Genomic DNA, 16,632 nt, shown 5'->3' with positions numbered 1-16,632 from the left:
GCCTGTAATCTCAGCTACTCGGGAGGCTGAGGCAGGAGAATCGCTTGGACCCGGGAGGCGGAAGTTGCGGTGAACTGAGATCGCACCATTGTACTCCAGCCTGGGCAACAAGGGCCAAACTCCATCTCAAAAAGAAAAAAAGTTGTCTAAATTTAAACATTTTTATAACATGAAATGGGAGGCGACTGGTCTAGGCTTTCTAACCGCCCAACATCACCTGCGGCTAAGCCCACAAACACTTCCGCTGCTTCCAGCGGCCACTCCTTCTGCTCCTTCCCGATTTCAGACTTGGTAAGTGGTGCTGGGGACGCGAGGAGGGAGGGAGAGGAGCGTGTATGACGCCACATCCGGCGCGCGGCGGAATTGGCTTCCCTTTGCTTCCGCGGCGGGGCCGGAAGTAGAAGCGGCAGCGGCGGCGGCCCAAAGCGGAGGGAAGTAAAGAGGCAGGGAGCGCCCCATAACCGGAACCGGAGTCGCAGCGGCGGTAATAATGCGAGACCCCTCTAGGCCACCGTCCTTAGCGCGGACCGTGGGATTCGACGGGAGTTAGTGGGGTTCCGGCTAGGCCATGGGACTCTGGGGGGTCCCGGGGCAGATGTGAAGGGAGGCGGGGGTGGGGGGTGGGGCCGGGCTGGCCCTAGAATCGAGTTGTCCGCCCCGCGCCCCTCACGGACACTCTAATCCGCGGGCTTGTCTTGGCCTTTCCCAGGAGACCCCTGTGCGGTGCGGAGGGGGCGGTGGCCCCAACTCTGACCCGCGCCGGGGGGTGGGCCATGGCGGAGATTAGCGACCTGGACCGGCAGATCGAGCAGCTACGTCGCTGCGAGCTCATCAAGGAGAGCGAAGTCAAGGCCCTGTGCGCTAAGGCCAGGTGAGCCCGTTGGCCCTACGGAAGGGAGGCCAAGCCGCCGCCCAAGGGTTCTGGCCTGGGGCAAACCCAACTGAGAATTTTGGGCTTGCCCCTTCCTGGAAGCTTTCCCAGACAGGAACAGGATGGGGCCGCTGCCCTCGAGGAAGAGCTAGCCTGCTGGGGGAAGACAGCTGGATAAAGACACTTAAAGTATTAGACGATGTGTTTCCAGTGGAGTAAGAGTGTTATGTAAAGTACTTAGGAAACTCAGGGAAACAAGCCCATCTGTCTGGGGGACAGAAGCTTCTGGGGGTGAGTGGCGAACTGAGACAGGCCTCGAATAAGGAGTTGGTAAAAGAGTCAGCAACAAAACAAAGGTTTAAGACAGAAAAGTTAAAGACGCTGTGATTTATAAAAGTCTTAATTCCAACAACCACCCATAAAGGTTGGTGGTATTGTACTCATTTTACGCGTGAGGACTGTCATGTTCAAAGTTACCCACAAGTAAGGAGTGGAGTCTGAAGCCAGTTTTTAGTGTCCTGTCCTTTTTCAGGCCGTAATGCAAGAAGGTGGATTTGGATCACTCACGTTCAGGATGGGACCCTGAGAAATCGTAGCAAGTAAGCCAGGATAGAATTAAGCATGATAGGGAGGCCAGTTTAAAGTTCTGTGGGAAGTAGGATGACCTAAGGCTCTAGGTTTTGGAGTGTGAGATGGCTCTAGGTTTGAATCTGAACTCTGCCACTTACTAGCTGTGTTAGTGATCTTAAGGTGGCTTTACTTGTAAAGCAGACTTAATAGTACTTAATAAGATGGTCGTGAAGATTCAGTGAGTTGCCGCTTGAGATAAGTTTAGCACAGTGTCTTGGTACAGCATACATGCTTGATAGTCACTAGGTGTTCTATTTCTCTTGGATGAGGGCGACGATGAGATGGGCTAAAGCCATCAGGGAAGGCTTCTGAATGGAGGTACACCTTGAAGGATGAAGATAATTTGGCTAGCTGACAGAGGCAGGGCCAGTGAGGGAAGGGCATTCCAAGCAGGACAAGTGTAGCAATGGAAGCCCTGAGAGTGATGAACAGTCAGGGGTTTAATTAATTACCTGCCTCCTCTGGGGAACTGTGTGATTGTGACTTCTACCAGGCTGGAGAATTGTGGCAGAAGAGCCCGCAGAATTACCCTATGTTTATTGAACTATACGCCCACTATTGGCCTGGCCTTATACTGGCGAAAAAACGTCTATCCATCTCTTCCTCCCAGCAATCCCGCGAGGTTGGAATTATTTGCTCCATTTTACCGAACAGGAAACCATGACTCGTAGAGGCCTGGTGACTTGACTGAGGTCACCCACTGAGGACGTGGCAGAGCTCAGTTCTGAATCTGTGGCCCCCAGGCTCTTTGCTTGGCCCTGCCTCACAGACTCCCTGCAACCAGACAGGGCCTCTGAGGGGATCGTGAGCAGGGTGGGCCTCTTTTTCACCCCATCTGTGGCTGTTTTCTTTTGCCAGCTCAAGGAAACGTCCCTGACCAGACCTGCCCCATGGTGCTTTTAGTTGTCCCCTCTCCCTCAGTCCTGCTGGGCATTTTTTAGGAACTTAAACCTGTTGTCTGACACTATTCTTTTTCCCTGAAGTCTTCTCTCCTGTGCAGGCCTGGGATCAGTGTGGTGGTGATGGTAGATAATGCTTGGATAGCATGCTGGAGTTTGCAGAATAGCAGGAGGTTATATATTCAGTCTCCATGGCTCCTCGCAAGAGCCTAAGGAGTAGGCATGACGGGGCTGAGTACTTAGTCCCATTTCGTGGAAGAAGAAACAGCCTCTGAGTAGATGATGTCTTGTCCAACGTCATGCAGCTAGTCGGAGGGGAAGTTAGTTGTGCATCCAGGTTTTTGACTGTGCTCTGTGGTCACTGAGAGCCAGGCAGAGGCATTTAGATTTTGATGTGGGGTGCGAGGCAGCAGGGAGCTGTGGAAGGCTAAGGGGTGGAGAGTCCTGCCCAGTTGAAACTGAGTGGAGCTAGGAGGTACTAGACCAAGGCCTGAGTTGGTCACTGTTGTCCCAGGCTCAGTTCTGAAATGTGGCCAGCTCTTTTACCTGGCCAAGGCCTCCTGAGGACCCACCAGAGACCCCGGCTGAGGCAGGTAGTGTCAGGAGCACCTGCTTGCCCACAGGGCACAGACATGCAGATGAAACCCACGGAAGCACAGAGGCCTGCAGTGTCTGAGCTGAAGTTGCTGCTACTAGAAATATCAGCACAGTAGAAGAGTTGAGCTTTTGAATCAGGTGGTCTTCAGTATGGATCTTTGCCTTGTCACCTAGAAGCACTATGACCCTGGTCAAGTCACTTTCTCATTTTTTGAAATGATAATGACAGCCAGGTGCCATGGCTCATGCCTGTAATCCCAGCACTTAGGAATGCCAAGGCAGGCGGATCACAAAGTCAGGAAATTGAGACCATCCTGACTAACATGGTGAAACCTTGTCTCTACTAAAAATACAAAAAATTAACGAGCGTGGTGGAACATACCTCTAGTCTGAGCTACTTGGGAGGCTGAGGCAGGAGAATCGCATGAACTCAGGAGGCGGAGGTTGCAATGAGCCAAGATCGTGCCACTGCACCCCAGCCTGGCGACACAGCGAGACTCCATCTCAAAAAAAAAAAAGAAAAAAATTATAATGACATGCAGTTGAGAGTCTGGTGATCCGGGCACAGGGCCTTCTGTGCTGGTAGCTGTTACTACAGGCAGGTCATGATAGGGCTGGTGACGTGCTGCAAGTGACAGAACTGGGACCGGAATCTGGGCCTGATTCCCAGGCCACGCTGGGGCCATGCTGGCACTGAAGGGGGCTTTGCTGAGAGCATGGGCCTTGCATGTGACCTTTCTAGGTTTCAGGTGTTCACTCAGGGTCTGCGGAAGGGGCTGGCATCAATTCTCAGGAAGTCCGGCTTCTGGATTCCAATGTAGCCACTCTCCAGTTTGGTGACCTTGATCCTGTCGCTTTTCTCTAAGCTTTGGTTTCTTTACTGTTACATGAGGCTGAAGAGAACCTCCCAGTCTGTTGGAAAGGTTACCATGAGCAGTTGACAAGGAAGGATGTTCAGCACAAGAAGCAGTGCAGGCACGAGAGCCTGGGTGCTGGTGTGGCCTCTTGCCAGTGCCGCCTCCTGTTCCCAGAAAGCCAGGGCAGACCTCCTTCATGCTGCCTGTGCCATACAGAGCAGGGAGCATAAGTGATTCTTCCTGTCCACTGAGCTCAGGAAATTCAGTCTAAGGGAAGAGATTGGCTGAAAGGCGGGGCAGCTAGGTGAGTTGGGCCTCCCACATCAGAGTATCTTTATAAAGAGTCAGACTCCAGAGCCAGGCTTCCCGGGTAAATCTCACCTGTGTAACTGGCACCAAGCCAGCCCCCTCCTGTGCTTCACTTTCTTCATCTGAGCACTGGTAATCCTCACAGTACTTGCCTACCAAGCTCTTAATAACATTCCTGACACATGGTGTGAGCTCAAATGTCTACTGCTGCTATTACGCAAAATTTGGAAATAAAATGCTGCCTAGATTGGATGTCTGTAGACCAGGTGCAGTGGCTCGTGCCTGTAATCCCAGCACATTGGGAGACCAAGACGGGTGGATCATTTGAGGTCAGGAGTTCAAGACCAGCCTGGGCAACAGTGAAATTCCGTCTCTACTAAAAACGCAAAAATTAGCTGGGATGCCATCTCAAAAAAAAAAAAATGAGATGTCTGTAACTGACAAAGTGATTTCATCTCGTGCTCAACTCAAGTAGAAGCAGACTGCACCGCAAGGAGAAGTAAAAAATATTTAAATCTTCACGGTCCATAAAGGTAATATTGAACACTTGGCAAAAGCAGGTAATTTTGAAGGCACATCCACCGGCGGGCCTGCCCTGGGCACTCGCCCTTGTGTCTGGACAGCCTGGGAGACTGCGATTGGTGGAGAGTGACTCAAATATTTGCCGAGGGCGCTGGGAGCAGGGAGCTCTGCTGCGGAGAGGATGGGAAGACCCGCCTCCCAGGAGCGAGTCCTAGATGTGGAAAAGGGAGCAGCAGTGGGGGTCAGGACTGGAAAAGTCCCAGCCTGCTCAGAAGGCCTTGAATGCTGGGATGAGAGCTTGGACTTTGTCCTTTTGGCAGCAGGGAGCCACAGAAAAGTGTTGCATGCTGGAGGGCCGTGGTCAGCCTGTTCTGGGGAGACTGTATGCTTCACTCTTGTCCCTTGGAGGTTCAAGGACTGCCTCATATCCTCCCCCCCCCCCCCCCCCAAAAAAGGTCAGGAATTGGGCTGGGCTGGCCTGGCTGTGGTGACCCTGGTCTTCTCCTGTCTCCAGAGAGATCTTGGTAGAGGAGAGCAACGTGCAGAGGGTGGACTCGCCAGTCACAGTGAGTACCTGCTATCCCTGCAGAGCCGGGCCTTGTCTTTTAGGCACATGGACTTTCCCCTTCATCTTGGGGGCTCCATAAGCCCACCCCTAAGCCCCTTTTATCTGTCCCCTTTGTCATCTTCAAGGGAGCACTGCTATAAGATATGGGGGTTGCCAGGCATGGTGGCTCACACCTGTAATCTCAGCACTTGGGAGGGCAGGGTGGGCAGATCACTTGAAAGGAGTTTGCTGAAACCCCATTTCTACTAAAAATACAAAGGCCGGGTGCGGTGGCTCACACCTGTAATCCCAGCACTTTGGGAGGCCGAGGCGGGCAGATCACAAGGTTAGGAGTTCAAGACCAACCTGACCAACATGGTGAAACCCTGTCTCTACTAAAAATACAAAAATTAGCCAGGTGTGGGTATAATCCCAGCTACTTGGGAGGCTGAGGCAGAATCGCTTGAACCTGTGAGGCAGAGGTTGCAGTGAGCCAGGATTTCGCCACTACTCCAGTCTGGGCAACAGAGTGAGACTCTGTCTCAAAAACAAAAAAAATAAATAAAAATAAAAATACAAAAATTAGCTGGGCGTGGTGTTTCATGCGTGTAATCCCAGCTACTTGAGAGGCTAAGGCTGGAGAATCGCTTGAACCCGAGAGGTGGAGGTCGTGAGCCGAGATCATGCCACTGCATTCCAATTAAGCCTGTGTGACAGAGGGAGACACCATCTCAAAAAAAAAAGAAAGAAAGAAAGAAAAATGGGGGTTGTGGGAACAGACCTTTGATTTGTTAGTGGAGACTCTTGGCCAGGACAGAAGGACTTATCTCCAGGACTCTGCGTTAGTAATTTGATTCTGGATACCTTAAGGGGAACAGAAAGAGGAGGGGGCCAGGACATACACTGGCAAGGACTTAGTTCTTCCCCACAGAATAGTTGGTACTCAGTGTGGGACGGTGGATGTGGTTCCAGACCTGGCCGACTTGGGTTGGGAGAGGAGAATTTTGGCTCTTGGAAGTAGAGGCGAAGCCAGGAGCGATAAAGCTCCCTAAAGCAATGGGTGTTTGGAGGGTAGCCCCTGGGAACTCCCACCACTTGAGTTACAACCCCCCTTCCTGCTCCGCAGGTGTGCGGCGACATCCATGGACAATTCTATGACCTCAAAGAGCTGTTCAGAGTGAGTGTGTGGCCAACACTGAAATGTAACCGGGGGATGACTGGAAGACCCCTTTAATCAAGGGTGGAGGCCTTAATTTGGGGCACAGAGTTGGGGCAAGAGGCCCTGAGTTAGATGGGCGGTTGTGGAAGAAGGAACAGGTAGGGGATAGGGGACGGTTTAGGACTGGGAAAAACCTTCCACTTCCCCACAGGTGGGTGGCGACGTCCCTGAGACCAACTACCTCTTCATGGGGGACTTTGTGGACCGTGGCTTCTACAGTGTCGAAACGTTCCTCTTGCTGCTGGCACTTAAGGTGACAGTCCCTGGCTTCTGTACTCCAATGTGGGCCACGGCCAGTCCGTTCCGCCTTCATCTCCTACCGTGACCAGCCCTACCTTGCAGCTGTGTCGCTGGTCATGGATTGCTTCTGCCTTTGGGGATGGTCAGAGATTTGGTGGTGGGGGAGGCCAGCAGAGCAGCATTCTGGGAGGGGCAGAGGCTCACTGTTGAGAATGTGCCAGGTGATTGATGCCACTGGTGGGAGAGGTGGTAGGGGTCAGATGACAAAGGGCTGTGTGCCTTGCTAAGGACTTGGTCTGTGTCTGGCAGGTGAAAGAGGAGCCATTAGGTTCATAGTTGATGGGGAACAGTCAGGTTTACATTCTCTGGAAAGGGTCCTGTGGGCCTGGGAAGTGGTTGGTGCCACACGATTCAGGTGAGAGGAGCCAGAAGTGTGCTGGGTAGTGGTTGTGAGGATGGCATGAGGTCGGCAGGTGTGAGGAAGTTTGAGAGGGATGTGTGGAGGGATGGTCTAGATGCCAGCCCTGGCTTGGTGGCCACCCTCAGGTTCGATATCCTGACCGCATCACACTGATCCGGGGCAACCATGAGAGCCGCCAGATCACGCAGGTCTACGGCTTCTATGATGAGTGCCTGCGCAAGTATGGCTCGGTGACCGTGTGGCGCTACTGCACCGAGATCTTCGACTACCTCAGCCTGTCGGCCATCATTGATGGCAAGGTAGGCCAGCCCAGGGCTCCATGGGATGGGGAGAGGAGGGGGCTCTGGGCCTCAGCCCCGCCCTCTTTCCTTGCTCTCCCCTGTAGATCTTCTGTGTGCACGGGGGCCTCTCCCCCTCCATCCAGACCCTGGACCAGATCCGGACTATCGACCGAAAGCAAGAGGTGCCTCATGATGGGCCCATGTGTGACCTCCTCTGGTCTGACCCAGAAGGTGAGGGCATGTGGGCAGGGGCAGGCAGGGACAGCCAGGAGGGTTTGGGGAAGAGAGGGAGCAGGGGTAGCCTTCATTAGTGTCCATCTTCCACCTGCCAAATGGCTGGAACCCTGGAGGAGGAACAGGGAGGCCTGCCTGGTGGATGCTTTGAGTGCACAGTGGCTTGAGGCATGGCCCAGAGGGCTGTGGAGGACCAGATCATTGCTCCCCGAAGTGAAAGGGCCTTGGAACATGACAGCAGTTTCTTCAGAGGTCAGAACCCCAGAATGATAGCCCCTTTGAGACCCTTTGTTTTGTGGGTTCTCCACTAGTGTGGAGCAGAGCTGAGATTTAAAATCAGGTCTGCTGAGGAGCAGTCCAGAGTTCCTGCTGTCGCACACAGCAGGGACAAACACACACACACACACACGTACTCTCCTCCAGCACAAGCACACACATGCACAGGCAGCCCCTGCTCCAGCACACACACACACGTATGCACACAAAGACCATATTATTTGCCAGTTATTATTTGGCAGGTAGCCTCTGCTCCAGCACACACACACTCACACGTACTCTGCTCCAGCACAAACACACATACATATGCGCACATGCACATGCAGCCTCTGCCCCAGCACACACACACACACACATACATACACACACACAGGCAGCCTCTGCTCTAGCACAAACACACATATGTACATGCACATGCAGCCTCTTGCCCCAACACACACACATATACATACACACGCACAGGCAGCCTCTGCTCCAGCACAAACACACATACATACACGCACATGCACATGCAGCCTCTGCCCCAGCACACACACATACATACATACATACACACACACAGGCAGCCTCTGCTGCAGCACACACACACACACACAGACACATGCAGCTGCTGATCCACAGCCACTCCCTACTGCTCTGTGACAGCACAGAGTGCCCTTATGTCTCTGGGAGCACCATTTTCACTCCCATAGGCTGTTGGGACAGGGAGTTGTATGATCACTGTGATTCGGAGGGGGCCCCAGCCATCGGTTCTTTCTTCTCTGGAGCTTATCTGCCCCTACCTTTGCTGTTCTGACCCCCACCATTCCCCAGACCATATTCAGGCCCCATGCTGTGGTCCCCTGGGCCTCTGGTGGACTTGGGGAGGGGCCAGGCTGCTCACCTCAAGGGGCAGCACTGGCAGCCAGAGAACCCTGAGGACATACCCTCTCCATCCCTCCCTTGCCCCATCAGACACCACAGGCTGGGGCGTGAGCCCCCGAGGGGCTGGCTACCTATTTGGCAGTGATGTGGTGGCCCAGTTCAACGCAGCCAACGACATTGACATGATCTGCCGTGCCCACCAACTGGTGATGGAAGGTTACAAGTGGCACTTCAACGAGACCGTGCTCACTGTGTGGTCAGCACCCAACTACTGCTACCGGTGAGCCGGCTGGGCCGGGCTGGGAGGGGCGGGCATCTGAGCCGAGCTGCTCCTGACCCTGCTGTCCTGCCTTCCAGCTGTGGGAACGTGGCAGCCATCTTGGAGCTGGACGAGCATCTCCAGAAAGATTTTATCATCTTTGAGGCTGCTCCCCAAGAGACACGGGGCATCCCCTCCAAGAAGCCTGTGGCGGACTACTTCCTGTGAGCCCCTGGCCCCTGCCCCCTCCAGCCCTTTTGGCCCTCGGACCACTGTGACTCTGCCTCTTCCCCAGACGGAGGCTGGGCATGGGGGGTGCTGTCTCCGGCTCTGCTCTCCCCCAAGAGGGTGCTTCGAGGGTGAGGACTTCTCTGGAGAGGCCTGGAGTCCTAGCTCCACGTTCCTCCTCTCCTCTCTCCCCACTTGAACCATGAAGTTTCCAATAATTTTTTTTTTCTTTTTTTCCTTCCTTTTTCTGTTTGTTTTTAGATAAACATTTTGAGAAAAAAAAAATGAAAAAAAAATTCTAATAAAAGAAAAATGGTCTTTGGGTTTGTGCCAGACTTGGTTGGGATGTGCAGGGTTGCTGGCCTGGGACCTCGGGAGGACGTCAGGGCCTTGACTGCCTCAGGGCCCGGACCTGGCAGGAGGGCCAGGGTCAGGCCAGTCAGCTTGCCCAGGGCCTCCAGGGACTGCTGTCTGCTGGCTTCCCCAGTGCTAGGGAGAGGCTCGGTTCTCATGGCAGCCTTATCTTATTAATGACTGGCATCATGAGATTCTGATTTCTCCGAAGAGGAGATGGGCCCAGAGAACCGGTGGATTCTGTGCTAGGTCAGGCAGCTGGAAACGCAGGTTTAGATCTGGGCCCAGGTCTTCTAGCAAAGCCTTTGCTCACCCAGCCCCGCCCAGGGCCAAACACATGAGCCCAGTGTTTCCTGAGCACGGATGGCTTTTGAATTTTATTAACAAAAATACTCTGGTCCCAGAACAACAGACTGGCGTGGCCTGCACTGGTGGTGTCGGGGGCGGTGGGGACTGAGCCTCCCAGAGCCCATGGAGAGGCCTGGGAGGTGGGGATGCTGGTCTGTGGCCCCATTTGGCCAGGCAGAGTCCCCTCCATTCACACAGAGGTGATAGCCGGGAAGGGGAAGCTGGCCCCAGCTGGACTCCCAGCAACCCTAGTTGGGCTTTGAAGCCAGAGGGGGGTGGGAGTGAAATCAAGGTGTGAAGTTGGGGGCTGGGGGGCATGCCCAAGGCAGCCATTTGGTGTGGGGGATGGGGCCAGTGGAGGTAAGGGGGCTCCAGGGCTGGGGGAAGGGAGCAGGAGGTTTATGATGGAGGCAGAGGGGCCCAGCATTGGCTCAGTACATGGGTTTGGAGCCCACATCCAGGTAGCCCCCAGGACCTGGGTATGGTAGAGGGAAGGGGCTCCCTTGGAGAAAGTGGGGGGCAAAGGGTGTCGCTGGCAGAGCCGCTGGGTACCCAGAGCCCCCTGGTCCAGGTGGCAGCTCCAGAAATGCAGCTGAGTAGGGGGCTGAGCGCCCAGAGTCTGGAGCCTCCGGGAAGCTGGAGCTCCTGACATGGAGAGAGGGATGTCAGGGCAGGGCAGAGGGACCCACAGCATCACCTGGTCCCCTGTCCCACTCACCTGGTGGGAAGGTGACTGGGAGCCCCGTGGAAAGCTGCAGGGTGCAGGAGGTAGGCCTCGGCACTAGGTCCACCGCACGGAGGCACCGGAACAGAGGTGGCTTCCCCAGGGGCTGGGGCCTGCTCTGGATCTGATTCACGAATGTCTCCACCCAGGGTGGAGTCGCAGGGACCACCTGGGGTTTCTGGGGAAAGGGAAGGGAGAGGTTGGGCTAGGCAGGATTGGTGTCTCAGGCCTGGCCCCGTCGCCATCGGGACTACACTCACCTCCGCTCCCATAGGCCTCTGTAGCTGCTGGCTCTGGGCCCTGCAGTTTCCTCTTCACACGGGCGTCTCGCTCCCTGGGGAACAGTGGTGGTGGTGATGATGACGATGATGGCCATGGTCGTGGTAATAACAGTACTTACCCGGTGGCAGGCATTTCACCCTCCCAGGGACCCTGTCAGGTAGGGGTCATCATTATACCCATTTTACAGATGAAGAAACTGAAGGCCAGAAAAATAAGTAGAAAGTGGCAGAGCTGGGATTTACTCCCTGCTTAAGCTTGTCCATGCTTTCCTATTGCGTTTAGTATCAATGGAAACTCCTTCCCAGCAACGAGACCAGGGCACGGTCTCACCCAGCTTATCTTTCTGCCCCATCTCCAGTCTCAGCCTCTTTGGAACCCTCTTCTGTCCGCTCTTCATTTGCTAAACCTTTTTTCTTTTTTTTTTTTTTTAATTTTTGAGACGGAGTCTCCCTCTGTTGCCCAAATTGGAGTATAACCTCCACCCCCTGGGTTCAAGCAATTCTCCTGTCTCAGCCTCCCAAGTAGCCTGGGATTACAGGCACCAGCCACCATGCCCGGCTAATATTTTTTTTTTTTTTTTTTTGAGGAGTTTCATCATGTTAGGCTAGTCTCGAACTCCTGACCTCAGGTGATCCACCTGCCTCGCCCTCCCAAAGTGCTGGGATTACAGGCGTGAGCCACCATGCCTGGTTTTCTTGTCATTTTAAAAATTTGAGGTGGGGTTTTACTCTGTTGCCCAGGCTGGAATGCAGTGGCACAGTCACAGCTCACTGCAGCTTCCAACTCCTGAGCTCAAGTGATCCATCTCAGCCTCCCAAAGCACTGGGACTACAGCCATAAACCACAAAACCCATCCTTGTCTCAGTGCAAGCACAAGTTCCTCAAGGAAGTCCTCCCTGACCTCTGAGAGCACACACCCCACCCTCATAACATCTGTCACAGTTCTGCTTTTGCATTTGATGGAGTGACTCCTTGGTTCATGTCTGTCCCTTAAGCTCCTTGAGGGCAGGAGCCAGCTCTGAGGGGCTGCACTTAGAACAGTCCCCACGACCTTACTGAACCTTTACTGTTCAACATAACCTGGCTTTCCATCCCCTGTCTGACTCCACTCACTCCACTACAGCCATGCTGCAGGCACAGTCCCACCACAGGGCCTTTGCACATGCTGTTCCCACTCCCTAGTGTGCTCTGCCATATACCTACCTGGCTCCCTCTTGTACTTCCTTCAGCTCTTTTTCTTAAGTGTCCTCTTACCACTGAGGCCTTTCCAGGCCTCTAATACCTCACCCCAGTCCTTCCTATGCTTCCCTGATTTATTTATTTCTTTTCTTTTTTTTTTTTTTGAGACAAAATTTCGCTCTTGTTGCCCAGGCTGGAGTGCAATGGCACTTGACTCACTGCAACCTCCATGTCCTGAGTTCAAGCAATTCTCCTGCCTTAGCCTCCTGAATAGCTGGGATTACAGGCATGCACCACCACGCCTGGCTAATTTTTGTATTATTAGTAGAGACAGGGTTTCACCATGTTGGCCAGGCTGGTCTCGAACTCCTGACCTCAGCTGATCCACCCGCCTTGGCCTCCCAGAGTGCTGGTATTATAGGCATGAGTCACCACACCTGGTCTCTCTTCTCTTTAGCTTCCTAACAGACCACATTTGATTTATTTCTCTTGTCTGCTTGTCTGCTCTCTCCACTAGAATGTCAGTTCCATGAGGGCAAGGGCTTTGGTTTGCTTTGATTTATTTCCAGTGCCTGGAACTGTCCCTGGCACAAAGCAGGTACTAAATAAGTATTTGCTGAGTCAGAGAATGAATGTTTTTACTTACCACTGCATGCCTGATGTCCAGCACAGTGCCTGGCACACCATGAGCGATTAATAAACATTTGTTGAATGCATGAACGAGCGAATGAATAATGCCCACCTCTTACAGTTTCTGCCGTTCTCCCGGAAGCCTTTGGCAAAGGGATTGGCTGCAATCTTCAGTTGTGTGATCTGGGAGCACACGTCCAGGGTCAAAGCTCCTGTGGCCTGGGCAGGGCGCCACCACCCCCTCAAGCAGGGGCACTCACCCGTGGGTTCTGGTAGGCTGTCACAGAGATGAATGTGGTCTCAGGGAAGCGGAAGGAGGCCATACCTCCCCAGTGCTGGCTGCAGAGCTGGGCTGCTCGAACCAGGTGTATGCGGGGCTGGTACTTGTGCATGGAGTGCAGGATCAGCTGGGAGGGAAGAAATGGGAATGATTCCCTGCCCCGTGCCTCAGCCTTGACCTCCCTTCTAGCACCCCCATCCCCTATCCTGGAGTCCCAGCCTGGGCCTCACGTGGCCGTGGGGGTCCAGCGTGCTGTTGGTGAGCTTGACACGATGGAAGGACACAGGCTGCCGCATCCAATGGGCACCCGTGGCAGGAGAGTCGGGGTGAATATAGACTCGGTCAGGCAGGCGGGGCTCTGCCTTGCCGCTGGGCTCCCAGCGCCGGCCCTGCCAGCGGTAGCGAGCCCCATCCACCGGAACCACGTCCAGAAGAAACAGGTAGCGGGCCTCTGGGTCCAGGCCGGTGACTGACACTCGACAGGCAGGGAACATGCGCCTGTGCAAGGGAGGGAACAGGAGAGGCCTGGAGCTACCCACTGGCCAGGGGTGAGCCCAGCACCACCAACAGGACATAGCAGTAGGCTCCCCAGGGCTGTCAGATAAACATCCAGGGCAGTGGAATTAGAACCCAAAGGGCAGGCTGGAGGCATTGGTTCACACCTCTAATCCCAACACGTTGGGAGGCCAAGGTGGGAGGATCTGTTAGCCCAGGAGTTCAAGACCAGCCTGGGTAATGTAGCAAGACCCCATCTCTACAAAAAATTAAAAAATTAGGCACTGTGGTGCACACTGATAGTCGCAGCTCCTCGAGAGGAGGCTGAGGCAGGAGGGTCACTTGAGTCTGGGAGGACAAGACTACAGTGAGCCATGATTGCACCACTGCACTCCAGCCTGGGCAACAAGGCAAGATCCTGTCTCTAAAAAATGAAAAAAGGCCTAGGTGCGGTGGTTCATGCCTATAATCCCAGCACTTTGGGAGGCCAACCAAAGTGAGAGGATCAAGAGGTCAGAAGTTTCAGACCAGCCTGGCCATATGGTAAAACCCCTCTCTGCTAAAAATACAAAAATTAGCTGGACGTGGCGGCATATGCCTGTAATCCCAGCTACTCGGGAGGCTAAGGCAGGAGAATCGCCTGAACCCTGGAAGTGGAGGTTGGGGTGAGCAGAGATCACACCACTGCACTCCAGCCTGGGCAACAGCCTCAAAAAAAACAGTAATAATAATAAAGGAAAAAAGAACCCAGAGGGCAGAATCTTAGAGCTGGAAGGTTTTCTTGTCTCATTTTACATTTGGGGAAACAGGACAGATGGGTTAGGTGTTCTGTCACACAGCAGGTTAGGAACAGAGCCATGATTCCTACCCCTCAAAGCCTATTTACAGAAACAGGGGTGACTAACTTTTCTCCCTGAAATATTGCCAGGAGCTTCGTGTCCCCACCCTCCTCTCCTCCCCTGATCTCCAACACCAGAATCTGCAGCTTTTATATGAACTTGCTTCAGAAAAAAATATGCTGCCTGCAGTAGGGCTGAGGACTTTCCATCCTAGGGCTTGAGCTCCTGCCCTAGATGAAGATCTCGACTCAGGCCACACACTGACCACATCCCTGCCTTTAGGGTGATCCTGAACCTAGTCATACACTGACTCCTATTCAAGGTACATACTGACCCTGAACCTAGTCATATACTGACTCCTATTCATGGTGCATACTGACCCTGAACCTAGTCATATACTGACTCCTACTCAAATCGCCAGACTTCCCTGATGCTGGTCACTGGGCTGGCCCTTGACCCCCTGTCCTTGTCTGAATGCTGATCTAGGCCACACACTAACCTGTAACCCAGCGGGACTTCCTGACCCTGCCCCAGACTGACCTATGACCCTTGCCATACATTGGTCCCTAAACTCAGCCACAGACTCCACAGACTGACCCTTGACCCTTGTCACAGAATGACTCCTGATTCCAACCGCAGAGTGCCCCTTGCCCCCAGGCCATAGATTCTAAGCCTAGGCAGAGCTCTACCCCCTTAGAGAACCTCCCAGACCTATCCCCCTCCCCAGGGACTCTGCCTTTCCCAAGAGACCCCCCACCAGAAACACAGACCCTGGCCAGCCCCTCACCTCCCAGCTTTGGTGATGATCATTTCTGTTCCCACAGAGCTGAACTCCTTCCATAGCTCCCGGTTCTCCAGGATGAGGCTGACCCCAGGGAGGGAATGGAGGGCCTCTGGAGCTGATGGGGCCGGCTCTGTGCCCATGGCAGGGGGCAGAAGGGGCAGAGGTGGGGGAGCGGCCAGGGTGCGGGGAGCAGCCTCCATCCCGGAGAGGAAGCAATCCAGTTTGGGGGTGTCCAGATCTGGAAGTCGGGGAAGAATGAGGAACCAGCTGAGGGCCACAGTGCCCCCATTCTCCTACCCAGGAGCTGGTCCCAAGGCTCACCAGGGTAGCGGTAGCCCTCAGCTAGGGCAGGTGGGAAGCTGGAGTCCGCCCCGGGTTGGGGGGGCCCAAAGCGGTAGCCGGCCCCCAGGGACGGGTACAACTCTCGTGGATGGTACATGTTGTAGTTCCGTCTGGCCTCAGGTCCCGCCGCCTAGAGCCCCCGGTGCTGTGAGATGCCCCCTTTATAGCTCACAGCTCAGACCCAGGATCGCAGCCCCTCCCCTCTTTGGGGCCCTGGAGTTGGGCTGGGGTGGAGACCCCTGGGGCCTCGAAGGGGTCCGAGAGGGGGCCGGATACCTGGGTACGGTTCCCTCCTCCCCTCCCTCCCCACCCCGGGCGGCTTCATTAGCCTCGACCCCCTGCCCCCTCATTACATAATTAACTCCTCGGCCTGATTGATCCCCGGGGCTCGGACAGGGACGCAGTTTGGCGCTTCCGGCCAGCTGGTCCCCGTTCCCACGGTGGGGAGCCCAGCCTAAGGATAAGCTGGGAGGCGGGGCCTGGAACCTGGACGGAGCCTGGAGTCCCAGGGCACACCTTGGCGCCCCAGACCTTCTGGCAGGTGACCGCCCTCCGTCCCCCCTCACTTGGAGGACAGGCCCTGGAGAGAAGCAGCATGACCAGAAGGAAACTGCAGGCTGGAGGGACGTGGCCTAAACTGATTTCACAGGGCACTCGGGGCCGCGAGGAGGCCGCAGCCGAGGCCCTAGTCCCGGAGTCCTCCCTGGTCCCCATGCTAAAAAAAAAAAAACAACTCCACCCTGGGCCAAGCCTCAAAAGTTCAGAGGCGCACACAGTCCGACAGCTTCTGACGCCTCGCGCCAGGGTTTCCCAGAAGGTCCCGCTCTGACGAACCCTCGGAACTACACTTCCCGGCAGGCACAGCGCCCGAAGGAGCCGGACGGACCACGCGGGGGCCGCTGGAAGTTGTAGTCCGGCCGCGAGGGTCTGCGGGGCCGGCGGCGCGGTTGCCTCCCGGGGTCGCTGCCCTTAGGCGGAGGCCAAACGCTGCAGCCGAGCAGACGCAGACCAGCCACGGTCAAGGCGTAGGCAGCCAGAGTGGGCTCAAGACCTCCGTCGACAATGAGACCGTCCCAGTTTCTGGAGCCCCAGCTTGGACAGCCGTACCTACCCCATTCCCC

The 16,632-nt window shown here is 54.8% G+C and overlaps 2 protein-coding genes across 3 annotated transcripts; one reads left to right on the top strand and one right to left on the bottom strand.

The window, feature by feature from the left end:
- The first annotated feature begins 364 nt into the window (after nt 1–364).
- On the top strand, nt 365–9,571 carry PPP4C (protein phosphatase 4 catalytic subunit). 2 transcript variants are annotated; one of them, XM_032243111.1, is made up of 9 exons: nt 365–484; nt 710–871; nt 5,200–5,251; nt 6,359–6,409; nt 6,603–6,704; nt 7,238–7,411; nt 7,498–7,624; nt 8,858–9,047; nt 9,125–9,571. In XM_032243111.1, the coding sequence occupies exons 2-9, from the start codon at nt 774–776 to the stop codon at nt 9,252–9,254; spliced, it is 924 nt and encodes a 307-aa protein (XP_032099002.1). In that variant the 5' UTR covers nt 365–484; nt 710–773; the 3' UTR covers nt 9,255–9,571. The 2 variants fall into 2 exon arrangements, with proteins under 2 accessions (XP_032099002.1, XP_032099003.1); XM_032243112.1 differs by having other exon boundaries at nt 396–484; nt 5,141–5,251.
- A 386-nt stretch (nt 9,572–9,957) lies between these two features.
- TBX6 (T-box transcription factor 6) lies at nt 9,958–16,582 on the bottom strand. Its single transcript, XM_032243108.1, has 8 exons — nt 15,491–16,582; nt 15,173–15,407; nt 13,282–13,549; nt 13,032–13,178; nt 12,884–12,954; nt 10,941–11,014; nt 10,675–10,858; nt 9,958–10,601 (listed from the first exon to the last, which is right to left on the bottom strand). The coding sequence occupies exons 1-8, from the start codon at nt 15,606–15,608 to the stop codon at nt 10,388–10,390; spliced, it is 1,311 nt and encodes a 436-aa protein (XP_032098999.1). The 5' UTR covers nt 15,609–16,582; the 3' UTR covers nt 9,958–10,387.
- Nucleotides 16,583–16,632: the final 50 nt, after the last annotated feature.

This window comes from Sapajus apella, unplaced genomic scaffold, assembly GCF_009761245.1.
Source record: "Sapajus apella isolate SASKATOON/1434 unplaced genomic scaffold, GSC_monkey_1.0 scaffold51, whole genome shotgun sequence".
Classification (NCBI taxonomy): Eukaryota; Metazoa; Chordata; class Mammalia; order Primates; family Cebidae; genus Sapajus; species Sapajus apella.
Note: the sequence above shows the minus strand (reverse complement) of the source record. Positions and strands in the feature narration are given on the sequence as shown.

Excerpts from the sequence above, each read along its gene's own strand:
- TBX6 (XM_032243108.1), bottom strand. The coding sequence starts at position 15,608 with ATGTACCATCCACGAGAGTTGTACCCGTCCCTGGGGGCCGGCTACCGC. Across the intron at positions 13,179-13,281 it reads CGCTGGACCCCCACGGCCAC|CTGATCCTGCACTCCATGCA; the intron begins GTGAGGCCCAGG and ends CTTCCCTCCCAG. Across the intron at positions 11,015-12,883 it reads AACGGCAGAAACTGTAAGAG|GGAGCGAGACGCCCGTGTGA; the intron begins GTGGGCATTATT and ends ACTGTTCCCCAG.
- PPP4C (XM_032243111.1), top strand. The coding sequence starts at position 774 with ATGGCGGAGATTAGCGACCTGGACCGGCAGATCGAGCAGCTACGTCGC. Across the intron at positions 6,410-6,602 it reads ACCTCAAAGAGCTGTTCAGA|GTGGGTGGCGACGTCCCTGA; the intron begins GTGAGTGTGTGG and ends ACTTCCCCACAG. Across the intron at positions 6,705-7,237 it reads TCTTGCTGCTGGCACTTAAG|GTTCGATATCCTGACCGCAT; the intron begins GTGACAGTCCCT and ends GGCCACCCTCAG.